General features: G+C 34.4%; 1 protein-coding gene across 1 annotated transcript in view; it reads left to right on the top strand.

Annotated features, from left to right (window-relative positions):
• Positions 1 to 23,699, top strand: part of ASZ1 (ankyrin repeat, SAM and basic leucine zipper domain containing 1) — an 85,853-nt gene that overhangs the window by 40,132 nt on the left and 22,022 nt on the right. The window contains exons 5-10 of the mRNA XM_037064220.1: positions 9,323 to 9,434; positions 9,960 to 10,094; positions 19,469 to 19,593; positions 20,304 to 20,379; positions 21,417 to 21,473; positions 22,744 to 22,853. Of these exons, the coding sequence (XP_036920115.1) occupies positions 9,323 to 9,434; positions 9,960 to 10,094; positions 19,469 to 19,593; positions 20,304 to 20,379; positions 21,417 to 21,473; positions 22,744 to 22,853 (615 nt within the window). The remainder of the gene's footprint in view (positions 1 to 9,322; positions 9,435 to 9,959; positions 10,095 to 19,468; positions 19,594 to 20,303; positions 20,380 to 21,416; positions 21,474 to 22,743; positions 22,854 to 23,699) is intronic.

Here is a 23,699-nt window from a genome sequence, read left to right on the forward strand (position 1 = left end):
AGCATGTGTTGTGTCTTTGGGATGAAAGGTTCTATATATATCAGTTAAGTTCATTTGATATAGTGCATCATTCAGTGCTGCAGTATCTTTGTTTATATTTTGTTTGGAAGACCTATTCACTATTTTTAAAATATTTTATTTATTTATTTTTAGAGAAAGGGTAAGGGAGGAAAAAATGGAGGGAGAGAAACATCAATGTGTGGTTGCCACTGATGCGCCCCCAACTGCAGACCTGGCCCAGAACTCAGTCATGTGCCCCTGACTGGGAATTGAACCAGTTGACCATTTGCTTCACAGGCCAGTGCTTAATCCACTGAGCCACACCAGCCAGGGAAGATCTATTCATTATTGATAGCGGGGTCTTAAAATCCCATAGTATAAGTATGTTGCTGTCTGTGTATTTTGTGAAGTCCTGTAAGATTTTCCTTATGTATTGGATGCTCCTATATTTAGTGCATTCATGTTTACAATGTTTATGTCTTCTTGATGGATTATTCCCTTGAGTATTATGAAGTGTCCTTCTGTGTCTCCTTTTATTGTCCTTTGTTTTGAAGTCTGTTTTTTCTGGTATAAATATTGCTACCACAACCTTTTTTTCCTGTCCATTTGCATGGAATATTTTTTTTCCAATCCTTCACTTTCACTCTGTTTAGGCCTTTTGTTCTGAAGTATGTTTTTTTAGGCAGCATATGTTTGCGTCATATTTTCTTATTGATTGAGTTACCATATGTCTTTTGATTGGAACATTTAATGCATTTATGTTTAAGGTTATTATTGATAGGTACTTATTCATTGTCATTTTTCCCTTCTGCACATGTGTTCTCTCTTTCCCTCTTTTTCTTTATCATCTTATAGTAGTCCCTTTAGCGTATCTTGCAGTGCTGGCTTAGTGGAAGTGTATTCTTTTAACCTTTTTTTTTCTGGGCAACACCTTATTTTGCCTTCCATTTTAAATGACAGACTTGCTGGGTAGAGTAGTCTTGGCTGCAGGCCTTTTCTTCTCATTACTTTGAATATTTCTGGCTATTCCCTTCTCGTTTGCAGTATTTCTGTTGAGAAATCAGCTGCTAGCCTTATTGGGTCTCCCTTATATTTTACTTCCTATTTCTCCTTTTCTGCCTTTAAGATTCTCTCTTTGTCTTTGAATTTTGCTTTTTTAATTATGATTTATCCTGAAGTGAGCCTCTTTGAGTTCATCTTAATTGGGGCCCTCTGTGTGTCCTGGATTTGTGACTTTTTCTCTAATGAAATTAAGGAAGTTGTCCATTATTATTTTTTCAAACAGATTTTCTGTCCCTTGCTCCTCTTCTTCTCCTTCTGGTGTCCCTATTATACAGATATTATTGTGTTTAATTTTGCCCTGCAGTTTCATTAACCCCTCTTTGTTCTTTTTGAGTCTTTTTTCCTTTTCTTGCTCTTTCTGGGAGTTTTTTTCTACCTTGTTCTCCAGCTCTCTGATTTGATACTCTGCTTCATCTAACCTGATTTTGATTTCTTTTACTGTGTTCTTCAATTCAGAAATTCTTCATTAGCTCGCTCTTGTTGCTAGTTTCTATGTCCTTTTTAATGCTGATATAGTTTACAGTAAGTTTTTCATGGGTTCCCTGTAGTTTTTGGTAATTCTCCATGAGGTCATTGAGTTTCCTGATAACCATTGTTTTGAACACAATATCTGATAGTAGTATTTGCTTGTTTCATTTAGCCCTCTTTCTAGGGATTCCTCCTTCCTTTGTCTCCCCATTTTAGGTGACTCTTCTTGTTTGTTTCTGCATTTCTGATTGATCTGTTTTAATTTCCTATCTTGATGTTGTGAAATCTGTGGTAGGAGACCTTTCGGACTCAGTGGTACAGTCCCCTTGATCTCCTGAGGTGGATGCTTTTAGCCTCCCCTTTATGCCATTTATGTTCACTCTAGGTGTAACAGTTTTAACTGTTGTTGGGTCATTCTTTGGTGCAATTCCTTCCAGCTGGTTGACTAAGTGTCAGTCTACCTATGTTTTCTGTGCTGTTGTGCAGGTGTTGCTAGAACAAAACCATAAAGCCCAGGAAACAAATGTACACCCACAAAAATAACTCCCTCGTGCAATCCCACTATCAATAGCAAATTAACCAGTATTAATATGGGTTTAAAGAGATTAAGATAATTATAAGAGAGGAGATTGAATATGAGATGACACTATGAGTGGATAGAGTGTGGAGCACTAATAAAAGTAGTCATTTGGAGCAATATGAATAAAGAAACTAAAATTGACATCAAATAAAGAAGGGAGTAAAGAAAGTTGAATGAAGTAAGAGAAGGGAAGCATATAGTATTAGGTTTAAACAGAAATTTAAAACATATGATAAAGTGAGAGAGAAAAAAAATAAATAAATAAATAAATAATGCAAAAATAAGGACCAAACTGGAGAAGATTTATCACAGCGCTATCTACAACAAGTGTGCTAAAATTAATTATATGTGGGATGGTAATAAGAGAGAAAAATGAAAGAAAAGCTTAAGAGATGTCTACAGGAAAAAGAGGTGATTTTGAGATGATAGAGGGAGAGGGAATACTAAGAGTGAGGAACAAAAACCAGGCTGAGGCAGGGAAAAAGTAAAATTTGAATTGAAAAGAAAAAGAAAAAGGGGGGGGACAGGATGAAAGAGAAAAAAAAGAAGAAAACAGTCTAAGAGGGGAAAAATGTGAGACAAAAAAAAGAGTAAGAGAGGGGAATGGTAAAATTTGAGTTTTGAAATATAAAATTAGTGAAGGTCTAGAGATGAAATGACAATATGGAACAACTACCCTATTCATAAAGAATGGGCAACGATTGCTAAAGATAGAGAGAGAACACTGGTATTTTAAGTCAGGAGATAAAAAGGTGAGATGACTCTTGACAAGAAAATTGGTTTTAAGATGCTGGACTGCAGTGAAATATAAGTATAGAATGAAAACAAGTTGTAGCAAGAGAGAAAACTAAAATTTTTTAAAGATTATATTTATTTATTGGTAGGGAGAGGAAAAGAGAGGGAGAGAAACATCAATGTGTGGTTGTCTCTCATGACCCCTAATGGGGAACTGTCCTGAAACCCAAGCATGTGCCCCGACTGGGAATTGAACCAGTGACCCTTTGGTTTGCAGGCCAGCACTCAATCCACTGAGCCACAGTATTCAGGGCAACAAAACTAAATATAAAATGAAAATAATGTGAGTAAAGAAGACAGTAAAATGGGGTAAGAGAGAGGAGGCCAAAATATGTGAATTGAAATAAACTATAGTATAAAATGTACTGACTTAATATGTACAAATTTGCTGGACAAGACATGAATGTTAAAAAGCTATGCAGAAAAGAAAATATCACGAATCATGGAGAAGACCACAGTAGATTTTGTATCAGTAGCATCTAATTTTTTCTTTCTGAATCTGCCTCTGGTGATATCAGATGGTGACCCCACCTGCCCTTAGGCAGCCTATTTGAGACTACCAGGGATCTACTGTCTGTGGCTGACTCCTTCAGTTGTTAATGTAATCACTCTGCACTCAGCAGTGAGGCTTAAGCACTACAGGGTGGGGCAGAATCCCTCTTGGGGTCTGGGCTATTGTTTCCCCTCAGGCTGCTGCCTCTTGGAGTGAGGGGTGGTATGCCTGAGCAAGATGGCTGCTGCAGTGTTGGGGGTTGACTCAGCACCAGGATCTGGGTATCTGCTCTCAGTTCTCTCCCCAAAGTCTCCAACTGCAGTCTCCAGTCCACTCTACCTCTGCTCCCCTTTGCTGGAGCTCAGGGTAAGTGGCTGAAAATGAAAATTTGTACTTTGACCCTTTAAACTGTTCTTTGTGTCTTTAGCCATCCATCTCTGGCAGAGAGAAACCCTGCTGTTTTTTGCAGCTGGATATTATCTGTGTACTTTTCGGGCTCTGGTGCTCTAGGCTGGGGATCCCAGCTTAGAGTTTAGTCCCCACACTTCTCAGAGGGATCCTACAGACTGCTTAAATATCCCTCCAGGACTTCTGCCACCACCTGTAGGCACTCAGCCAGCCCTCTCATGCCTGCACTGTACTCCCTGCCATTCACATTGTGCTCAAGCTGTTTCTTCTGTCTGTCTGTGGTAATGAGGCTTCTCTTTTGTTCTCTCTTGTTGGCTGAACTTCTTGTTCAGTTGTTGGCTCCACAATTTAGTTGTAATTCCAGATTGGTCTTGGGAGGAGGTTAGTATAACTTTAGTTCATTTTTGTTTATACTGTTTTCATTGTTTTTAAATTTTTATGTTGTGATTTCTATCTCTCTTTTGAGAAAAATTGACAGAAAGCTAATTTAAAAAGTCCCAGGTTCAAAGACTTCAACAGGTTACTTCATTTTAACTTTCAAGGAATAGATTGCACTAATATAATTTAAATAGTTCCATAGTATAATGAATGATCACAGCATAATGAGTAAATCAGCAAAATGAATGTCATCAGCAAATTATGTGAATAATATCCAGTGATTCAAATGGGATGCAAGTTAACTGTGGAAAAATGGTTCAGTATTTGAGAAATAAGTTTTATAAATGGGTCAAGATTCTTAAAAGTGGATTATTATTCTAATAGGTGCTGGAAGGGTGATTTTATTAAAGGCAAAATCCAATTTTTATAACCTGAGTTAATTTAATAAACGTATATCTGAAAACAAAACAAGTTATATGCTTAACAGAGAAATGCCAGCAGCATTTGCATTAATTCAAGAGCAAGACAGGTTACTTGTTCAATGTTCTTTTTTTTGTGCATTTACATTATTCTGGAATCTATAAGTCAATTCAGTTATATAAGAAAAGAAAACAAGAGATATAAATAATACAAGTAGCTAATAATGCCAGAACATTTACTTTGTATCTAGTACTGTTCTAATTATTGAACATTCTCATACCATTACCACAGATTATGATAATACCACAAATAGATGCCACTAATGTAAAAACTATTGTTATGACCATAAAAAGTTACAGAAATTGAGGCAGTAATAGTTTAAGAAACTTGCCTAAGGTTGTACAGCCAATAAGTGCTAAAGACTAGGTTTGATTTAGGCAGACTGACTTTATGTATAGTTACATGTATATCACTTACACTGTATAAACTAGGAGTTTATAAATTCTAAAGTCTGATCAGAATAGCGTCCTGTTCATTCATTTGTTTATCCATTGTTATGGCTATTTTCATGCTAAGATAGCAGAGTTGAGTGGTTATGCCACAGTATAGTGTGCTCCATAAAGCCTATATATTTACAGGAAAAAAAAACTTTAGAAAAAAGTTTGCCGATCCCTGTTCTAAATCTTTGGACTCTGTTATCTTTGATTAAACTGCTAGGCCTTTTTTATTAGGGAAGGGGGGGCAAAATTATATGAATACATGCTTGGTAAGCCTAAGATAACCAACTAAGATACTGTTAGAAATAGTAATCATAAAGTGATGTAGTTTCTTTTTAATACCAATATGCAAAATTCATATTGTTTCCAATTTAGAAGTAATAACCACCTTGATAACACAATGAGATAATAGGCCCAGTCTCAAAAGCAATAAAAAATAAATAAATATCTGAAAGTATGTGTACAAGAAATGTGTCACCAAAGTTCTGGGTTCAGTCCCCAGTCAGGGCACATATAAGAATCAGCCAATGAATGTATAAATAAATGGCACAACAAATTGGTGTGTTTTAGCCCTGACTAGGTAGCTCCATTGGTTAGAGCATCATACCAATACAACAAAGAAATGTGTAGGACCCAAATCAAGAGAAGTTTAAAAATGTACTGAATTAGAAGAAGAGATTGAATAAATAAACTCATTAAGTTCTCAGCTAGGATGACTCATTATGGAAAAAAAGATTTAAAAAAATCTAAATTAGTTTGTGAAATTAGACTTCTCAATTCAAGTACCAAGGGGATTGTTTCAACTTGATGAAATGATTCTTTTTTTTTAAAGATTTTATTTATTTATTTTTAGAGGGCCAGGGAGGGAGAGAAGGAGAGAAATATCAGTGTATGGTTGCCTCCTGTTCATTCCTTGCTGGGAATTGGCCTGCAATCCAGGCATGTGTCCTGACTGGGAATCGAACCTTGATGCTTTGGTTTGCAGGCCCGTGTTCAATCCACTGAGCTATATCAGCCAGGGCTGATGAAATGATTCTTAAAATTTTAAGAGAAAATGTGACCAAAAAGACCAGGAATTTTATGGAAAATAGGTTTATGATTTCAAGATCTTAAACTGAACATATGCTAAAATCTTGCCCTTTCACTGCAAATTTTAAACATCCATAAAGTTTTAATAAATTCTGTTGAAACAGAAAAAGAATTATTTATCTGTGGAATGGAAAAGAAGTAACTTCCTATAGAAAGAAACATAGGATCTCTGTCTGGCAATCTGTAAAACTGTATTACTGATAGGCTCAGCCTAGGTTACTGGCTTGAGTCTTCTTCCATGCCTGGAGGGACTTAATAGGCCAGAAGATGAGTGCACAACCACAAATCACCAAAATATGGAGAATGCAAACATCATAAAAGAAGAACAGCAAGATCAACGAAAGACTGATTCAATCTAGAGAAATGGGGAAAAAGAGAAGAATGTAAACACAACTTTCTTCCTCTGAGCAGTAAGAGAGGGATTTGCTTCCGTGAAGTAACAAACAAAAATTGTGAAACAAATGCTAATAAATTATGAAAAACATAAACTATTATTGAATATTAAAACTAAGTATATATGAAAAATAGCAGAGGGGGACTCCACTGAAGAGCTGATTAGTACACTGGAAGATAGATGTGAGGAAATCTGCAAATACAATACAAAAAGTTACAAAGGAAAAAGTAAGACATAGAAACATTTACCAGAAGTTCTAATATCTGTTTTAATAAGAGTTGGATTTTGTAAAATATTTGTTCTGCCTTTATTGAGATAATTATTTGGTTTTTCTTGTTAGTTTAAATGTCAAACTAACCTTGTATAGTTATCCAAGGATAACTATGCTAGGTTATGATATATTATCCTTTTTATGTATTCTTCAATTGTGTGTGCCAAATTTTGAATTTTTGAATGTATGTTCAGTAAAGATTATTGATGTATAGTTTTCTTTCCTTGTAATGTCTCTCTCTCTCTCTCTGCTTTTTATTTATTAGAGTACTTCTTGCCTCAATGAATGAGTTGGGAAGCATTCTCTCCTTTTCAATGTACTGAAAGAGTTTGTATAGAATTAGTATGATTTTTTCATTAACTGCTGAATTTACCAGTGAAGCGATCTGGGCTTGTTGTTTTCTTTGCAGAAGGTTTTTAATTTCTGATTATTTTGAGTGTCCTTTGGTAGTTTGAGTCTTCAGAAATTTGTCCATTTCATTGAAATTGTTTTAATTTGTTGACATGAATTTGTGCATAATATTCCTTATACTTTTAAAATCTGGGGAATCTGTACTAATGTCACCTCTCTTATTCCTGATATTGATAATTTGTGGTTTTTTAATCATGATCAATTTGTCTATAAGTTTGTCAATTTTACTGATCTTTTCCTCTTACTAAGATGAAGAAATGTATAATACGAAAACTTGAGGAAAAGTAGAGGGAACAGCACTTGCTGATCCCTAAAAGGAAAATAAGTTGGCATTTTCACAGAGAATAAACTGAAAGTAACCAAAAAGGAAGCATTGAGAGCAGTTATATGAGACTTACAATAATATGTCAGAAAGGTAATGATAGCCCTAACTACCTATGACCAGCCAGGTAGTGAGAAGTGGTTAGATTCATATATTATGAAGGTCAAGCCAGTAGAATCTGCTGATGACTTTTATGTTTAGTGATGGAGAGTAGACATGGCTAATGCTTACTAGTCTTAAGCCTAAGTAATGTGACTGTGGTAGCTTTGTGAAATAGGGAATATTGGAAAGAGAAGATTTGGGCTATTGTGGGGGAAATGGGGTGGAGGAGAGGCATTAAGAGATCTGATTTATACTTTTTAAAACTTTGAGGAATTAGTTGATTCAAATGATTTTTTTCTACTGCATGTATTTTCTATATATTTGTTTAAGTTACCCAGGAATTTGACTCTCCATCTTGTAAAGGTTGTTTCCTATTGAATAATAGGAGATATTCAAGGTAAAAGAGGCATATAATTTCTAATAAAACATTGAAATTGTAATATACTAGGAAATAGAAGAAATGGGTAAATATGTGAATCTTTTTTGTGCTAAAGACATTGGTTTGGAGTGATTGGAGTCAGGATAGCAAAATATTCTGTTTATAGGTAGTACAGGTAATGTGAGTAACCAAGTTGAACTTCTTAATGAGATCAAAATAGAGAATTCTGAAATTTGTTGTTGTTTTGTGAAGTTCTTTGAATTTAAATCATATATTTGAGGTGACTCAAGAAGATTGGTCCCAGGATCCCAGACTTCCTTTAAAATAGACCAGGATACCAAGGTCAGCCGAAGTAGAACTGATACAATCTTTTTGGGGCCCTTCATGATAGATTCAGAAGATGACTAACTTCTAGGGGTAGAGAGGTAAATCTGTAAGTTTGGAAAATGATACACTAGAGAGAAACCACTGTGTTTTTTCAGGAAATAGTCTCAGAGAATCTAGCTAAACTATTAGTTGATGTCGTTCTTGATTACAGTAAAATTCTTTCCATCATGAAGTAGAATTGTAATAGAATATATTAATAATTAGGGGAAGTTTTAAACTTACATTTTTATTTCAGCCAACTGCTAAATAAAATGTAGTAAGCATTTAGCATGAGCAACTCTCAGAGGACTGGGACCTTATTTGCATTATTAATCACTATATGTCAAGAATAAGCATAAAGAGGCCCTGGCTGGTGTAGCTCAGTGGATTGAGCGTGGGCCTGTGAAGCAAAGGATCACGGTTCCATTCCCAGTCAGGGCACATGCCTGGGTTGCAGGCCAGTTCCCAGTGGGGGACACGTGAGAGGCAACCACACATTGATATTTCTCTCCCTCTCTCCTTCCCTTCCTCTCTTTCTGAAAATAAATAAATAAAATATTTTTAAAAAGAATAAGCATAAAGAGAGAACTCTGATATTTTTCTACATGAATATGTAAGTTAATGAAACCACAAAGTATAGTGTGGTTTATTTGGTGGGTCTATTTCTTAAACACTTTTCTTCACTAGAGGGTGCTGTGTAAACATGCTATACTCTCAAGTATTCATTTTCTTATTTACTGTGAAATTGGATTTTTAAATCACCTGATTTATTAAAAACTTTCATTTCTTTTTTAAATTAATTTCAAAACAATACTGATGGTACATGAACTTAAGTAACTGTTAACGACAGCATTAACACAAATATTTCTTTTCTTCCTCCTCTTCAGGAGACTTATGACCCCAATCATGTACGCTGCACGAGATGGTCACTCGCAGGTTGTTGCTCTCCTTGTTGCTCATGGAGCAGAAGTTAATACCCAGGATGAGAATGGTTACACTGTGAGAATCGATTGTACAATGTTCCTTTTTATTTCTAAGACATTGATATCTTGTTATTAGTAGTAGGCCACACAGATCTTTTTAAGAAATAAAATTTAAAGAAGGGTTAGGATATAATTGCTGTTTGATAAAGAAAAGTAACAGCTGAAATGTGAAAAAAAGGAATCATCTGACTTTCTTTATCCTCACCATTGTTATAGAACCTATAATACAAAACAAAGCCTGGGCTCTAGAATACACTTAGAATTCTGTTTTATGGAAAACAATTCAGCGGCAGATAAATCATTTTGTTATATAATACAGCTTGAGTGTGTAAACCACTTGGTTTTATAAAATCAATGAGCACTGGAAGTCTGCTTTGCGATTACAACTTTGGAAATATGTTTACATTAAATTGTGCAATGAAGAGATTGAATCATTGTATTAATTAACTATGTTAACTTTTTTAGTGTGCCACAAATACAGTTCTCTGTCTCATATACAGTCCCTCTTTTTAAACAATATTCTTTTCCCCTATTTTTATAGGCTTTAACATGGGCAGCACGTCAGGGTCATAAAAATGTAGTTTTGAAGTTGCTTGAACTTGGAGCTGATAAAATGCTACAAACAAAAGATGGAAATATACCGAGCGAGATTGCAAAAAGAAATAAACATCTTGAGGTATTCTTCCATATATTAATATAAACTAATTTTTCTATGACATCTTTTCTTGTAATTTGTAGAGCTTTTATATGCATTTTTAAAATATATTAATTACCCTCTTACAGTTGTTTCATTTTTTCTCTCATTTTCCCCTCTACCCTGCACCCTCCTTCCACCAGTGTCTACCCCTTAGTTCATATCCATGGGTAATACATACATGTTCTTTGGCTTCTCTATTTCCCATATTATTCTTAACTTCCCCCTGTCTATTTTGTACTTACCATTTATGCTTCTTGTTTTTAATCTTTTTTTATTGCTGTTCAAGTACAGTTCTCTCCATTTTTCCCCCACCACTCCCTGCCACCACAGCCATCTCTACCTCCCACACTCGGTCCTACCCAACTTTGTCCTTCTCCATGTGTCCTTTATACCTGTTTCTTGATAGCCCTGTTTATTTTGTAGACCATTTATGCTTCTTATTCCCTGTATCTTTTCCCCCATCTACCCCAGCCCCTCCGCACTAATAACCCTCCATGTGATCTCCATTTCTGTGAATCTGTTCCTTTTCTAGTTGTTAGCTTAGTTTGTCTTATTAGTTTTTGTTTTTTTAGGTTCCCTTGTTGATAGTTGTGAATTTATTGCCATTTTAATATTCATAGTTTTGATCTTGTTCTTTTTCTTATATAATTTCCTTTAACATTTCATATAATGATGACGTGGTGATTATGAACTCATTTGACTTGACCTTATCTGGGAAGCACTTTATCTGCCCTTCCATTCTAAATCATAGCTTTGCTGGATAAAATAATCTTGGATGGAGGTCCTTGCCTTTCATGATTTCAAATACTTCTTTCCAGCTCCTGCTTGTCTGTAAGGTTTCTTTTGAGAAATGAACTGATAGTCTTGAGGGAACTCCTTTGTAGGTAACTACCTCCTTTTCTCTTACTGTTTTTAAGATTCTCTCCTTATCTTTAATCTTGGGTAATATAATTATGATGTTCCTTGGTGTGTGCTTCCTTGGAACCAACTTCTTCTGTGGGACACTCTGATCTTCCTGGACTTCCTGGAAGTCTATTTCCATTGCCAAATTGGGAAAATTCTCCTCCATTATTTTTTCAGGTAAGTTTTCATTGTCTTGCTCTTCTTCTACTTCTGGCACCCCTGTGATTCAGAGGTTGGAATGTTTCAAGGTGTTCTGAAGGTTCCTAAGCCTCTCCTCATTTTTTTGAATTCTTGTTTCTTCATTCTGTTCCAGTTGAATGTATATTTCTTCCTTCTGCTCCAAATCATTGATTTGAGTCCCAGTTTCCTTCCCTTCACTGTTGGTTCCCTGTATATTTTCTTTATTTCACTTTGTATAGCCTTCACTTCTTTCTCTGTTTCATGACCGTACTCAACCATTGCTGTGAGCATCCTGATTACCAGTGTTTTGCTCTGTGTCTGATAGGTTGGCTATCTCTTCATTGCTTAGTTCTATTTTTGAAGCTTTGATCTGTTCTTTCATTGGGACCATATTTTTTTGTCTTGGTGTGCCTATTAAGTTGTAAGGGGCAGAACCTTAGGTATTCACCAGAGTGGGGCAGCCAGTATCACTGCATTGTGGCACTATATGTGGGGGAGGGGTCTGAGAGGGAACAATGTCCCTTTTGGCTTTCAGTCACCTCCCTCATAACCCACAAAGGAATTGGGCCTTTCCAGAGCTGATTCCTGGGTGGGTGGGTGGGTGGGTGGGTGTACATTCTGAGATGCTGTGGGTCTCTCCAGTGAACTCTCCTATGAGACTGGGAGTTTTTCCCACCCCTGCAACCCCCACAGATTTTTACAACCAGAGGTTTTGAAGCTTTCTTTTTCCGCACTGGAACCCTGAGTTGTGGGGTCTGTCTTGCTCCCCACTTGTTCCTCTCTGTTTATCCGCAAATGTTGGACCACCCAGTCTGCCAGCCACCACCTGCTCACCTGCTGGGTCCTCCAGCTGCCACCTTGCCAGGTGGCCTCTCTGCCCCAGCTGCCTATCTTCACACCTCCTACCAATCTGAATGAATGTTTCTTCTTTAACTCCTTGGTTTTCAGACTTCCGTACAGTTCCATTTTCTGGCAGTTCTGATTATTTTTTGTTTTTAAATTTGTTGTTGTCCTTCTTTTGGTTTTGGGAGGAGGCAAAATGTGTCTACCTACATACACCTCCATCTTGGCCAGAAGTCCTTATATGTGTGTTTTGTAGATTCACTACTATAATAATAGTGTATCTGACTATTACTAAGTATTTAAATGTGCATTTTTTTTTAGTTAGGTAAGGAAAACTTTATTTTGCTAGAATATTCACCTTCTACTAAATAAGGGGTGTTTATAATGTGGCAATTTAAAAGCTCTTTGAAGGGATAATAAGTCATATTCTGGTCCTAGAAATAAAATTGTAATAGCTTATTTAAACATTTCAAGCTAGTCTGGATTTTGAAAATTTAATTAGTGTTTTGAGATAGCAAACAAAATTTTCAAAATTTGAACATGTAATTAAAATATTCTTTTTAACTTTTAACTAATACATATTAGACAATTTAAAAATTAAATCCTTTAAACTACATTTACCCCTAAATTATGACAAGGTATAGATATAATAAAGTTATAATTGGGTGTGTGATGTATTGTCATTCAGATAATAAAGTCAATAGTAAATATTCCCATACATTAAATTACCTTCTTGATATAAACTTTTGTTCTGAATATTAAAACTTTTGGCCAAAGTTTTGTAGTATTTCTAAGCAAGGATCAAATACAGTACAACTGTAAAAGTTATATCATTCAAGAACTTCTAAAACTGAATTTCCAATTTGAAAGCATGCGGCTTTTCAAAGATTCTATCATAATAATCAGACCTTGTCACGTTTAATGCATGGAAAATAGCTTACTGATACATTATACCTATCTGATCATTATACTTAGCATTTTATACCTCAAATCTATATTTCCAAAATTTGTCTGGAGTAAATGCTGATCATTAAATCCCTGGGAAACTTCAAGAAAAAAAATTATTTTTTCCCTAAGCTTTGAACACTTAAAGACTTTTAAATTAGTTTACTGCATTATTAAATTTAGGGTACATGACCTTGAATTTCACATATTAAAGAAATTTATAAGAGATCCAAGATGGCAGCAGCATAGGTGGAAGCTGCACTAACCTCTTCCCAGGACCAAACTGGAATTACAACTAAATTATAGAAAAATCATCCTGAATAATCAACTGAATACTAGCTGAAGAGATGCCTTACAACCAAGGTCTTACGGAAGAAACCACACCATCACAATGAGACTGGTAGGAAGTGTGGAGGCACAGTAGGGCTGGCTGGGATCCCATGGGTAGCAGCTGAAGTTCTGGGGGTATATTTCATCAGCCTGGGGTGTTCCCCTGAGAAGTGTGGGGGTAAAAACCTGAAGGTAGTCTCCCTAGCCTAGAGCACCAGAACCAGAAAAGAAACCCCAATAACATTTGGCTGTGAAAAGCAGTGAGATTTCTGTCCACAACGGAGAGATGGCTAGAGACATAGAAAGACTCTTAAAAGGCCAATGTACAAGATTTCCTTTGCAGCCACTTACACTGGGCTCTAGCAGAGGGAGGGCAAAGTGGACTAGAGACAACTGAGGAGCGTCTGAGGTTGGTGGTTCTGGGAAGACAGCTGAAGGGTCAGTCACCATGAACCCTGTGCTGAGCCTTTCCCTATTACTGCAGAAGACATCTTTCTTGGGCAGAGCACTCCCCTCCTTGCAGCATCAGCTTGGGGGAAGCAGTGGCCTCACCCTGTGGAGCTTAACTGGCCTGCTGATGAGTACATATGGAGGCTGTTTTAGTGATTAAGCCTAACAGATCCACCCAAAGGTGGATCTCTGGGAATACTAAGACTTTAGCAGACCTCCCTCAGGCTAATGCTCTGTAAAAGCCATCCTTAGTATGCAGCTTGGTTCTGTCTGTTCATACCCAGAAGCTGTGAATCACTGATAGCTCCGAACAGGTTGCCAAGGGCCAAAGGCAATGTCTGACATAGGGCTTCACCAGAGTCTTTGTAGATCTACCTAATTCTTAGAAACAAACACAAGTGACAGCCAAAATGAGAAGACAAAGAAACAGGCCCCGAATGAAAAAAACAAGGGAATTCTCCACAAGAACTAAATGAAATGGAGGCAAACAATTTATCAGCTATAGAGTTTAGAGTAATGATTATAAGGATACTTGCTCAACAGCATGAAATGAGACATAGAAATGATAGAAAAAGGACCAGGTAGAAATAAAGAATACAATATCTGAAATAAATAATACACTGGATGGAATAAACAATAGGTGACATGGAGTAGAAGATCGAATCATCAGTTTAGAAGACAAGGTAGAAAAAAAACACCCACTCGGAGCAGCAAAAAAAAGAAAACAAAAATTTTTTAAATGGGGTAGTTTAAGAAGCTTTTGAGACAATATGGAGTGTAATAACATCTGCTTCATGGGAATAGAAGGAGAAGAGAGTGAGCAAGGGATTGAGAATCTATTTGAAGAAATGATGACTGAAAACTGTCCTGATCTGGTGAAGGAAGAAGACACACAAGTCCAGGAAATGCAGAAACTCCCAAACAATATGAACTGAAAGAGGCCCACAACAAGACACATCATAATTAAAATGATCAGACTTAAAGACAAGGAGAGAATCTTAAAAGCCGCAAGAGAAACACAGGTAACTATAAGGGAGCTTCTGTTAGACTGTTCTGATATCTCAACAGGAACATTTAAAGCCAGAAGGGATTGGCATGAAATATTCAGGTTGATGAAAAGTAAGGGCCAAGGCTACTTTACCCATTATGGATATTATTTAAAACTGAAGGAGAAATAAAGAGCTTCCCAGACAAGAAAAAGCTAAAGGAGTTTGTTACCACCAAACTAGTATCACAATATTTGTTAAAGGGCTTGCTTTAGGAAAAAGAGAAAGAAAAAAAGAGGAAAATAGTTAAAAATAAAATGGCAATAAATACTGATATATTGAGAATCAGTTTCTCAATATAAGTGAAGGAATAGGAAAGTAAAGGAATGGAAAGGCTGTAGCATGCAAATGAAAAGAAAAAAAAGCTAGAGTAGCCATACTTATATCTGACAAAATAGACTTTAAAACCAAGGTGGAGATGGCTGGGGTGGGGGGATTGGTGGGGGGGGGGGAATGGAGACAACTGTACTTGAACAATAAAAAATAATCAAAATTGTATTATTTAAAAAATAAAAATAAAACCTACATAAAAATAAAACCAATGCTATAGTAAGAGACAACAGACACTACATAATTATACAAAAATAATAATCCAACAAAAGGATAAAACCATAATAAGCATTTATGTACCCAATATAGGAGCACCTAAATATGTCAAGCAAGTATTGGTGGACATAAAAAGAGAGACTGATAGAAATACAGTCATGGTAGGGTATTTAATACACCATTAACATCAATGGGTAGATCTTCTAGGTACAAAATCAACAAGGAGACAGTGCTCATAAAGGACATACTAGATCAAATGGATTTAATTTGAACATTTTACTTCAAAGCAGCATAGTATGCATTCTTTTCAGGTACACATGGAACATTTTTTAGTATAGACCACATAATAGGACACAAAACAGATCTCAGTAATTTAAGTAGATTGAAATCATATCAAGCATCTTCCCTGACCACAATGTTATGAAACTAGAAATCAATCACAAGAAGAAAACTGAAGAAACATGGAAAGACATGGAGCTAAATAATGTTATTAAACAATCAATGGGTCAACAATGACATTAAGGAATATATCAAAAGATACTTTGAAACATATGAAAATGAAAAAGCAACATCCAAAACTTTGTGGGACATGGGGGAGCAATCCTAAGAGGGAAATTCATAGTATTGCAGACCTACTTCAAGAAGCAAAAATAGCTCAAGTAAACAATTTAACTTTACACTTAAAGGAACTTAAAAAACAACAACCAACAATACTGAAAGTGAGTAGAAGGAAGGAAACAATGATGGTCAGGACAGAAATAAAAGAAATGGAGTCTAAAAATAATACAAATGGTCAGTGAATCCAAGAACTGATTCTTTGAACAGATAAACAAGATTGATAAACCTTTAACCAGACTCATCAAGAAAGAAAGAATGGGGACCCAAATAAATAAATCAAAATGAAAGAGGAAAAATAACAACTGATACCACAAAAATACAAAGGATTATAAGAAAATATGAGCAACTATATGCCAACAATTTGGACAACCTAGATGAAATGGATAAACTCCTAGAAATATATATCTCCCAAAACTAAATCAGGAAGAAACACACAATCTGAATAGGCAGATTACACCTAGTGAAATTGAAGCAGTAATAAAAAAACTCATGGAATACAAAAGCCCTGGTCCAGATGGCTTCACATGTGAATTTTACTAAATATTCTGAAAAAAACTAACAACTCTCCTTCTTAAACTATTTCAAAAAATTCAAGATAAAAGATGATGCCAAAACTCATTTTATGAGGCCAGCATTATCCTAATCCCAAACCCAGATAGAGACACTACAAAGAAAAGAAATTACAGGACAAGTTCCCTGATGGACATAAATGCTAAAGTCCTCAACAAAATATTAGCAGTCCAAATACAGCAATACATCAAAAGATCATATACCACAATCAAGTGGAATTTGTTCCAGGAATGCAAGGTTGGTGCAACATTCACACAATAAATGTGATATACCACATGAACAGAGGATAAAAACTACATGATCACATCAGTAGATGCAAACAAGCATTTCATAAAATCCAGCACCTGTTTATGATAAAAACTCATCAAAGTGGAAACAAAGGGAACTTAACTAAACATAAAAGACAATGTGTTATAGACTTACTGCCAGCATCATACTCAGCCGGCTGAAACCACAGGGTTCCCCTTAAGATCAGGTATAAGCCTGGGATGTCCACTTTCACGTCTTATTCTATCTACATAGTAGTGGAATTCTTAGCCATAGCAATCAGACAAGAAGAAATAAAAGGCATCCAAATTGGAAAGAATGAAGCAAAACCATCTTTATTTGCATATTACATGCTACTGCACATAGAGAACCCTAATGATTCCACCAAGAAACTACTAGAACTGATCAATGAATTCAGTAAAGTAGGAGGATATGAAATTGATATCTAGTAATCAGTTGCATTTTTATATGCCAGTAATGAACGATCAGAATGGAACATGGAAAAAACAAACCCTTTCAAATTGCTTCAAAAAAATAAAATAGCCCTGACTGGTGTAGCTCAGTGGATTGAGTGCCAGCCAGCAAACCAAATGGTTGCTGGTTTGGTTCCCAGTCAGGGCACACACCTGGATTGTGGTCCATGTCCCCAGTTGGGGACATGATACATTGATGTTTCTCTTTCCTCTTTCTCCCTCCCTCCCTCTCTCTCTAAAATTAAATAAAATCTTTTTAAAAAGAATGAAATAACAGGAATAAATCTAACCAAGGATGCAAAGGCCTGTACTCAGAAAATTATAAGACACTGAAGCAAGAAATTGAAGAAGGTACAGTGGAAGAAGATACAAGAGGTTAGCATGTTCATGAATAGGAAAAATTAACATCATTAATTAAAACTTAAAATCTTAAGTCATAAAACTTAAATGTTAGATTCAAAACCATAATAATTCTAGGAGAAAAAATAGGCAGTAAAATCTTGGACATTTCTCATAGCAATATTTTATTGGATATATCCCCTCAGGTTAGGAAAAAAAAATTGAACAAATGGGACTACTTCAAACTAAAAAAGTTTAGCACAGTGAAGAAAATCATCAACAAAATAAAAAACAACCCACTAAATGGGAGAACATACTCACCAATACATCTGATAAGGGGTTAATATCCAAAATTTATAAAGAACTGACAAAACTCAACTCCAAAAACAAACAAACAATACAATTAAAAAATGGGCAAAGGAACTGAGTAGACACTTCTCTAAAGAGGACATGCAAATGCCCAATAGACATGAAAAGATGCTCAGTGTCACTAATCATCTGAGAAATGCAAATTAGAACCACGATGAGATATCACTTACACTGGCCAGAATGGCTATCATCAGTAAGTCAACGAACAGCTGTTGGCGTGGATGTGGAGAAAAGGGAACCATTGTGTGCTGATGGTGGGACTGCAGATTGTTGCGGCCACTGTGGAAAGCACTATGGGGATACCTCAAAAAATTAAAAATGAAACTGTTGACCCAGTGATCCCACTTGTGGGAATATATCCAAAGAAATCAAAAACACTAATTTGAAAGAACATAAGCACCCTATGTTCTTTGCAGGATTACTTACAATTGCCAAGATATGGAAGCAACCGCAGTGTCCATCAGTAGATGAGTGGATTAAACAACTATGAGGCATCTCTACAATGGAATACTAGAAGGCCTTAAAAAAGAAGAAAATTTCATCTTTTCTGACAGCATGGATGTACCTGGAAAATACTATGCTTACTGAAATGAGTCAGTCAAAGACAATTACCATATGATTTCACTTATGTGTGGAATACAATAAACGAACTGAACTAAGAAGCAAAATAGAGACAGACTCAGAGACCAGGCTAATAGCTCTGGGAGGAATGGTTCGGGGGTGGAGAGATTGAACAAAGAGGAAAAAGAACTCGTGGACATGGACAACAGTGTGGTGATTGCAGGGTGGTGGGAGGTATAAGGGAGGTAAATGAGAATGGCAAAAAAAATACAAAGAAATTTATGAACATTAAAGATTATTTTGAATTATAAATTGTTTCTTAAAGTGAGATTTAATTTTGTATTTTGTCTGATTATGTAACCCAACCTTGACTTACCAAAAAGGTAGATTTTAAGACTAAGGAATTTTTCCTTATTTCTTTGAGGTGTAGAGTTGGGATTTGTATACATTTAGTAAGAAGCTTCTTACTTCTTCCCTTCTTAACAATGTATTTAAAGTTAACCTTAGTTCTTAATCTGAGTCAGTTACCAAAATGGAATTTTTAGTTTTGTTTTATATCATGTAGAAAATACTAATAATTACTGTGTTTCTTTAATTTTTACTCATTTAGTTATAGATACTTCTTTTTCTTTTCTGATTAGTATTTTAATCAAGTCAATATTTATTTGATTTTTCAAAAATTATTCTCAGGGTAGTAATTTGTGAAAGTTCTGTCCCTCTCGCCTTGGAAAATTTTTCCTTCTAGGTATAAAATAATCACATTTACTTTCTTTTAAGTGTAAGTGATATTATATATATAGTATAATAAGTGTAAGTGATATTATATATATAGTATATAATAGTATGTATATAATATTGTTTACAATAGTATATAATATTGTTTATTATATTCAAATGGTTCAACTTTTTTCAGATCTTCAGCTTGCTTTCTCTGAGTTTAAATCCATTGAAAGGAAAGATTCAGCAGCAAACTAAAGAAGAGACTATTTGCAAACTACTGGCAACAGATTCTGATAAAGAAAAAGATCACATATTTAGGTAACAACATTTTTTTGTTCAACAAAATACCTATAAATTAGTAGAAATTGTTGATATTTTTAGTACCTCTAGTAAATGTGATGACACTTAAAATATATGATATTTTAAACTTAAAGCAATTTTAAATATCATTTAGAAATGTCTGGATATTAAGTGCTTTGTGCTCTAGAATCTAGAAAAATGTTATATATGTGTACTAACAATAATGAAAATATTTTGTGACTTTAAATAAATTATCCATAATAAAATTTATTTCTAAAAGGTTCTAAGATTATATTTTATTAGTGTTCATTTTTAACACATTTTTAGCATATTTCTGATTTTATAAACTAAAATTAAAAATACATATTTTTCTCTGAACACTGTTTAGTACAGACCACATAATTATTCTCTTTTCACATTTAAAATTATTATTAAATTCTTGCTTCCTACAATTAAAGATTTTCATGTATAAGATCTCACAAAGAATATACACATGGGCAGCTATTTTCATTCTTAGGAAAAATGAACTACATTTTAGTATTACCATTTACTATCACATGTTTACTTACATCTTCACTCCAGAAACTCTTCTTATTCCTGATGTAACGTAGATTTGGTATGTAAATATGTAGATATATTTATTCTTACTCATTCTTATTCTCTACATAGTTGTTGTTTGTGCATTTGTAGTCTTTTTCTGAAATTGACATTACTATAAATATATATAGTTCATATACAGCATTTGGAGATCTGGAAGTATTTTTACATGGTCTTGGACTTGAACATATGACAGACTTATTAAAGGTAAGATATCGTATAAGCTACAGAGAGTTACATATGTATATTTGTTGGCTAACATAACATTAAATATCTATAAACATGCTTATGAGAGAATCCCAAATGCACTTTTCTCTGTAATTTATAATTATAAGCATTTTGTAAATTCATACTTATAAGTGTTTCAACAATGTGGACTTATATGCATTTTGAAAATTTATTATTCTAGAAATTTACCTAAATTAGAATTTTGCCTGATTAAGCATTTTCTACCTACTACCTAGCTTCACAGAACTCCTGCTTGTACATCTAAGCCATTAGTTTGTTTTTGTAGTTGTGCATCTTACTGTATAAAATACTCAAAGAAACATGATTTTAAAGCAAACAAAACTGGTATCAGATTCTTGCTTAACTGAAATATGTTACTTAAATCTCTGACTGTTTTTCATAAGGATAATGATACCTAGTGTAGGGTTGTCGTAAAGATTAAACTCATATGCCAAGCATTATTATTGGTACTTGAGGCATGCATTATGGGATTTGAGTAGATGACAGTTACCAGCCAATTAGCTCATACTGAAGCATTAAAGCACTGTTTAAAATAGGCTGTCCTTTGAAATATGCACATTTTGTTTTAGTAATTTAGAATTGGGCTTCATTTTACAATCTTGAAACTTCTTATTTGACATATATTGAGTAAAACTAAATATTAAGGATGGTTTAATGTGAGAGAAATAGAAATTTTAAATATTTGTAAAACAGTTTCTATCCAATTTTATAGAGTTGTTTTTCTTTTTATGTAAGCAAATATAAATTGTAATCATTTTCTTTGAATCTGGAATACTAACTGTGTTTATACTTTTAAGGTAATTATACATACTATGATATTTATTATTTTGTACCAGTAGTATAATTCAATATCTGTATATCCTATCCCCTCTAGAACATTGAAAATTGTTTAGGAAGGCAGCATGTAACTAACTGATTAACCTATGTACACATGGCTACTTCCTCTAATACTATTTTATTTATATTGAAAGTTGTTTTTTTTTCCTTTTCAACAGGAAAGGGATATAACTTTAAGACATCTTTTGACCATGAGAAAAGATGAATTTACAAAGGTAGTATTTATTTTAAAAACTACAGATATTATCTTTCATATTTTTTTAATTGTAGAGCCCTTTATTTTCTATTTTGAAAATCCTAGGGCTATAGACTGAGTGATGATCTTTTGCTAGGTTCTTGATTAGATATGATTATACATAACTATATCTGAAATCTTCTCTTACATTACTAAGTATTTTTAAGAACATTTAAGGTCTCAAGAGTTGTTTTCTTCTTTATTTTTTTTATTTAATTCTTATTCAAGTTTTCTGTTTTATATTCCCTGCCCTGCCCCCCCCAGTGCTCCCCACCTCCCTCCCATTTCCACCCCCACCTTAATTATTGTCCATGTGTCCTTTATACTTATTCATGTGAGTCCCTCCCCTTTTCCCCTATGATTCTCTCCCCTCTCCTCTCTGGACCCTGTCAGTCTGTTCCATATTTGAGTCTCATTGGTCATATTTTGCTTATTTGTTTGTTTTGTTGTTTAGATTCCTGTTAAAGGTGAGATCATATGGTATTTGTCTTTGTCTTCTTTAGATTTGGTCATAACATTTCAACTAAAACTTTTGCTTCATTTCTAAATATAAATTAAATTTTCAAAACAGGTTACTTAGAAATAAGAGGTGAACATATTTTATGAACATATTTTACCAAAATGCAACCTTTTGCTTGGTTCTCACAATGATCAAGACCTGTTATTTTATCATCTGGTGTTATTAAGGAACAATTTGAAAATACTGTGGGAAATATGAGACATACTTTAATGAATTGGACACCTAAAAAGTAATGATTTTTCTGGACACATGGGAACACATTGGCATGAAGATAGTGGAAACTTAAAATCTTTAGTATCACTAAAAATCAAAATAAATATACTAATTCCCCAAATCTTGGGTAGAAAATTTAGTTGATACTAAGGGTGGAATACACACAAAGAAGAAGATCTCCCTTAATTACTGATAATTTAAATGATATTTTGAATGAGAACTTGTATTACTGTGGTTTTTCAGAAAGTTTATATATGAAAATCTAGTCCTCTATTTTTATAATCTATCACAACTGTTATGTATTATAAAAATTATTTAAAGTTACTGCATATTTAAATATTTTAATGATGTAAGCTCCTTAGTCACAGTTACAAACAAATCATGTTTTTCACTGTTATTTCTTCAGTATGCACCTTTTTTCAAGATGTGAAGTAATCAAGTATAAAATTTCTTTAGTAATTCTGAATATTATTCAAGTATGACTATCTTATTGTACCTTGAAATTGTTTATATTTAGAATGGAATTACCAATAGAGACCAGCAGAAAATTCTGGCTGCTCTTAAAGAATTAGATGTAGAAGAGATAAAATTTGCAGAATTGCCTGAAGTGGCAAAGTTGGAAATCAGGTAAAATTAACTTACTGGTTTACATTAATATCGTTTAAAACACACTGTTCTTTTTTAGTTTAATTTTGATAATGTCTCAGTTGTTTTACTTGATGCCATCATCTCCCTGGGGAACCAGTTCATATTGCAATACCATATTCTGAAATGGGAGATACTTTATAAAGTCAATTTTGAAAGAGTTAGTTTACCAAGAAGCAAAACAATGGCTCTTCATGTTAACTCACATAAAAACATGTTTTATTTTTAATCGCATTTTGTTAAATGAACGATATAAGAGATTCCACGTTTTTCATAGTATAACTCTTACCCTCTTTAAATCATTTTAAGTGTCAAATTGAAAATTTGAAGAAGTGATATTTTTTTAAATATTTTATTTATTTATCTTTAGAGGGGAAGGGAAGGTGAGAGGAAGGAAACATCAATGTATGGTTGCTTCTGGTGCATCCCCTGCAGGGAACTGACCCCTGCCAGAAACTGGCCTGCAACCCAAGCATGTGCCCTGACTGGGAATCGAACCGCGATTGTCTTGTTCGCAGGCCCGCACTCAATCCACTGAGCTACACCAGCCAGGGCCAAGAAGTGATATTTTTACTGAGGGCAATAAGAAAGTGTTTCTCATGTAACTCATCTCTATCTTCAGCTTCATTTTATAAGAAATTGTGTTACCAATATACAAAGTTCATTTTCAATATTATAAACTAGTCAAGTATTGATTATTAGTAATATTATATAATTTATAATCTATATTGAAAAGAATTTTTTATTTTATTGATATATTATGGAGCACTAAAGTCTTTCAACTTTTTATTTGAAGTGACTATAGGTCACAGGAAACTTTGCAGGAGT

The sequence above is a fragment of the Sturnira hondurensis genome, unplaced genomic scaffold, assembly GCF_014824575.4.
Source record: "Sturnira hondurensis isolate 20B ecotype Veracruz unplaced genomic scaffold, ASM1482457v3 Scaffold0014953, whole genome shotgun sequence".
In the NCBI taxonomy this organism is placed as follows: domain Eukaryota; kingdom Metazoa; phylum Chordata; class Mammalia; order Chiroptera; family Phyllostomidae; genus Sturnira; species Sturnira hondurensis.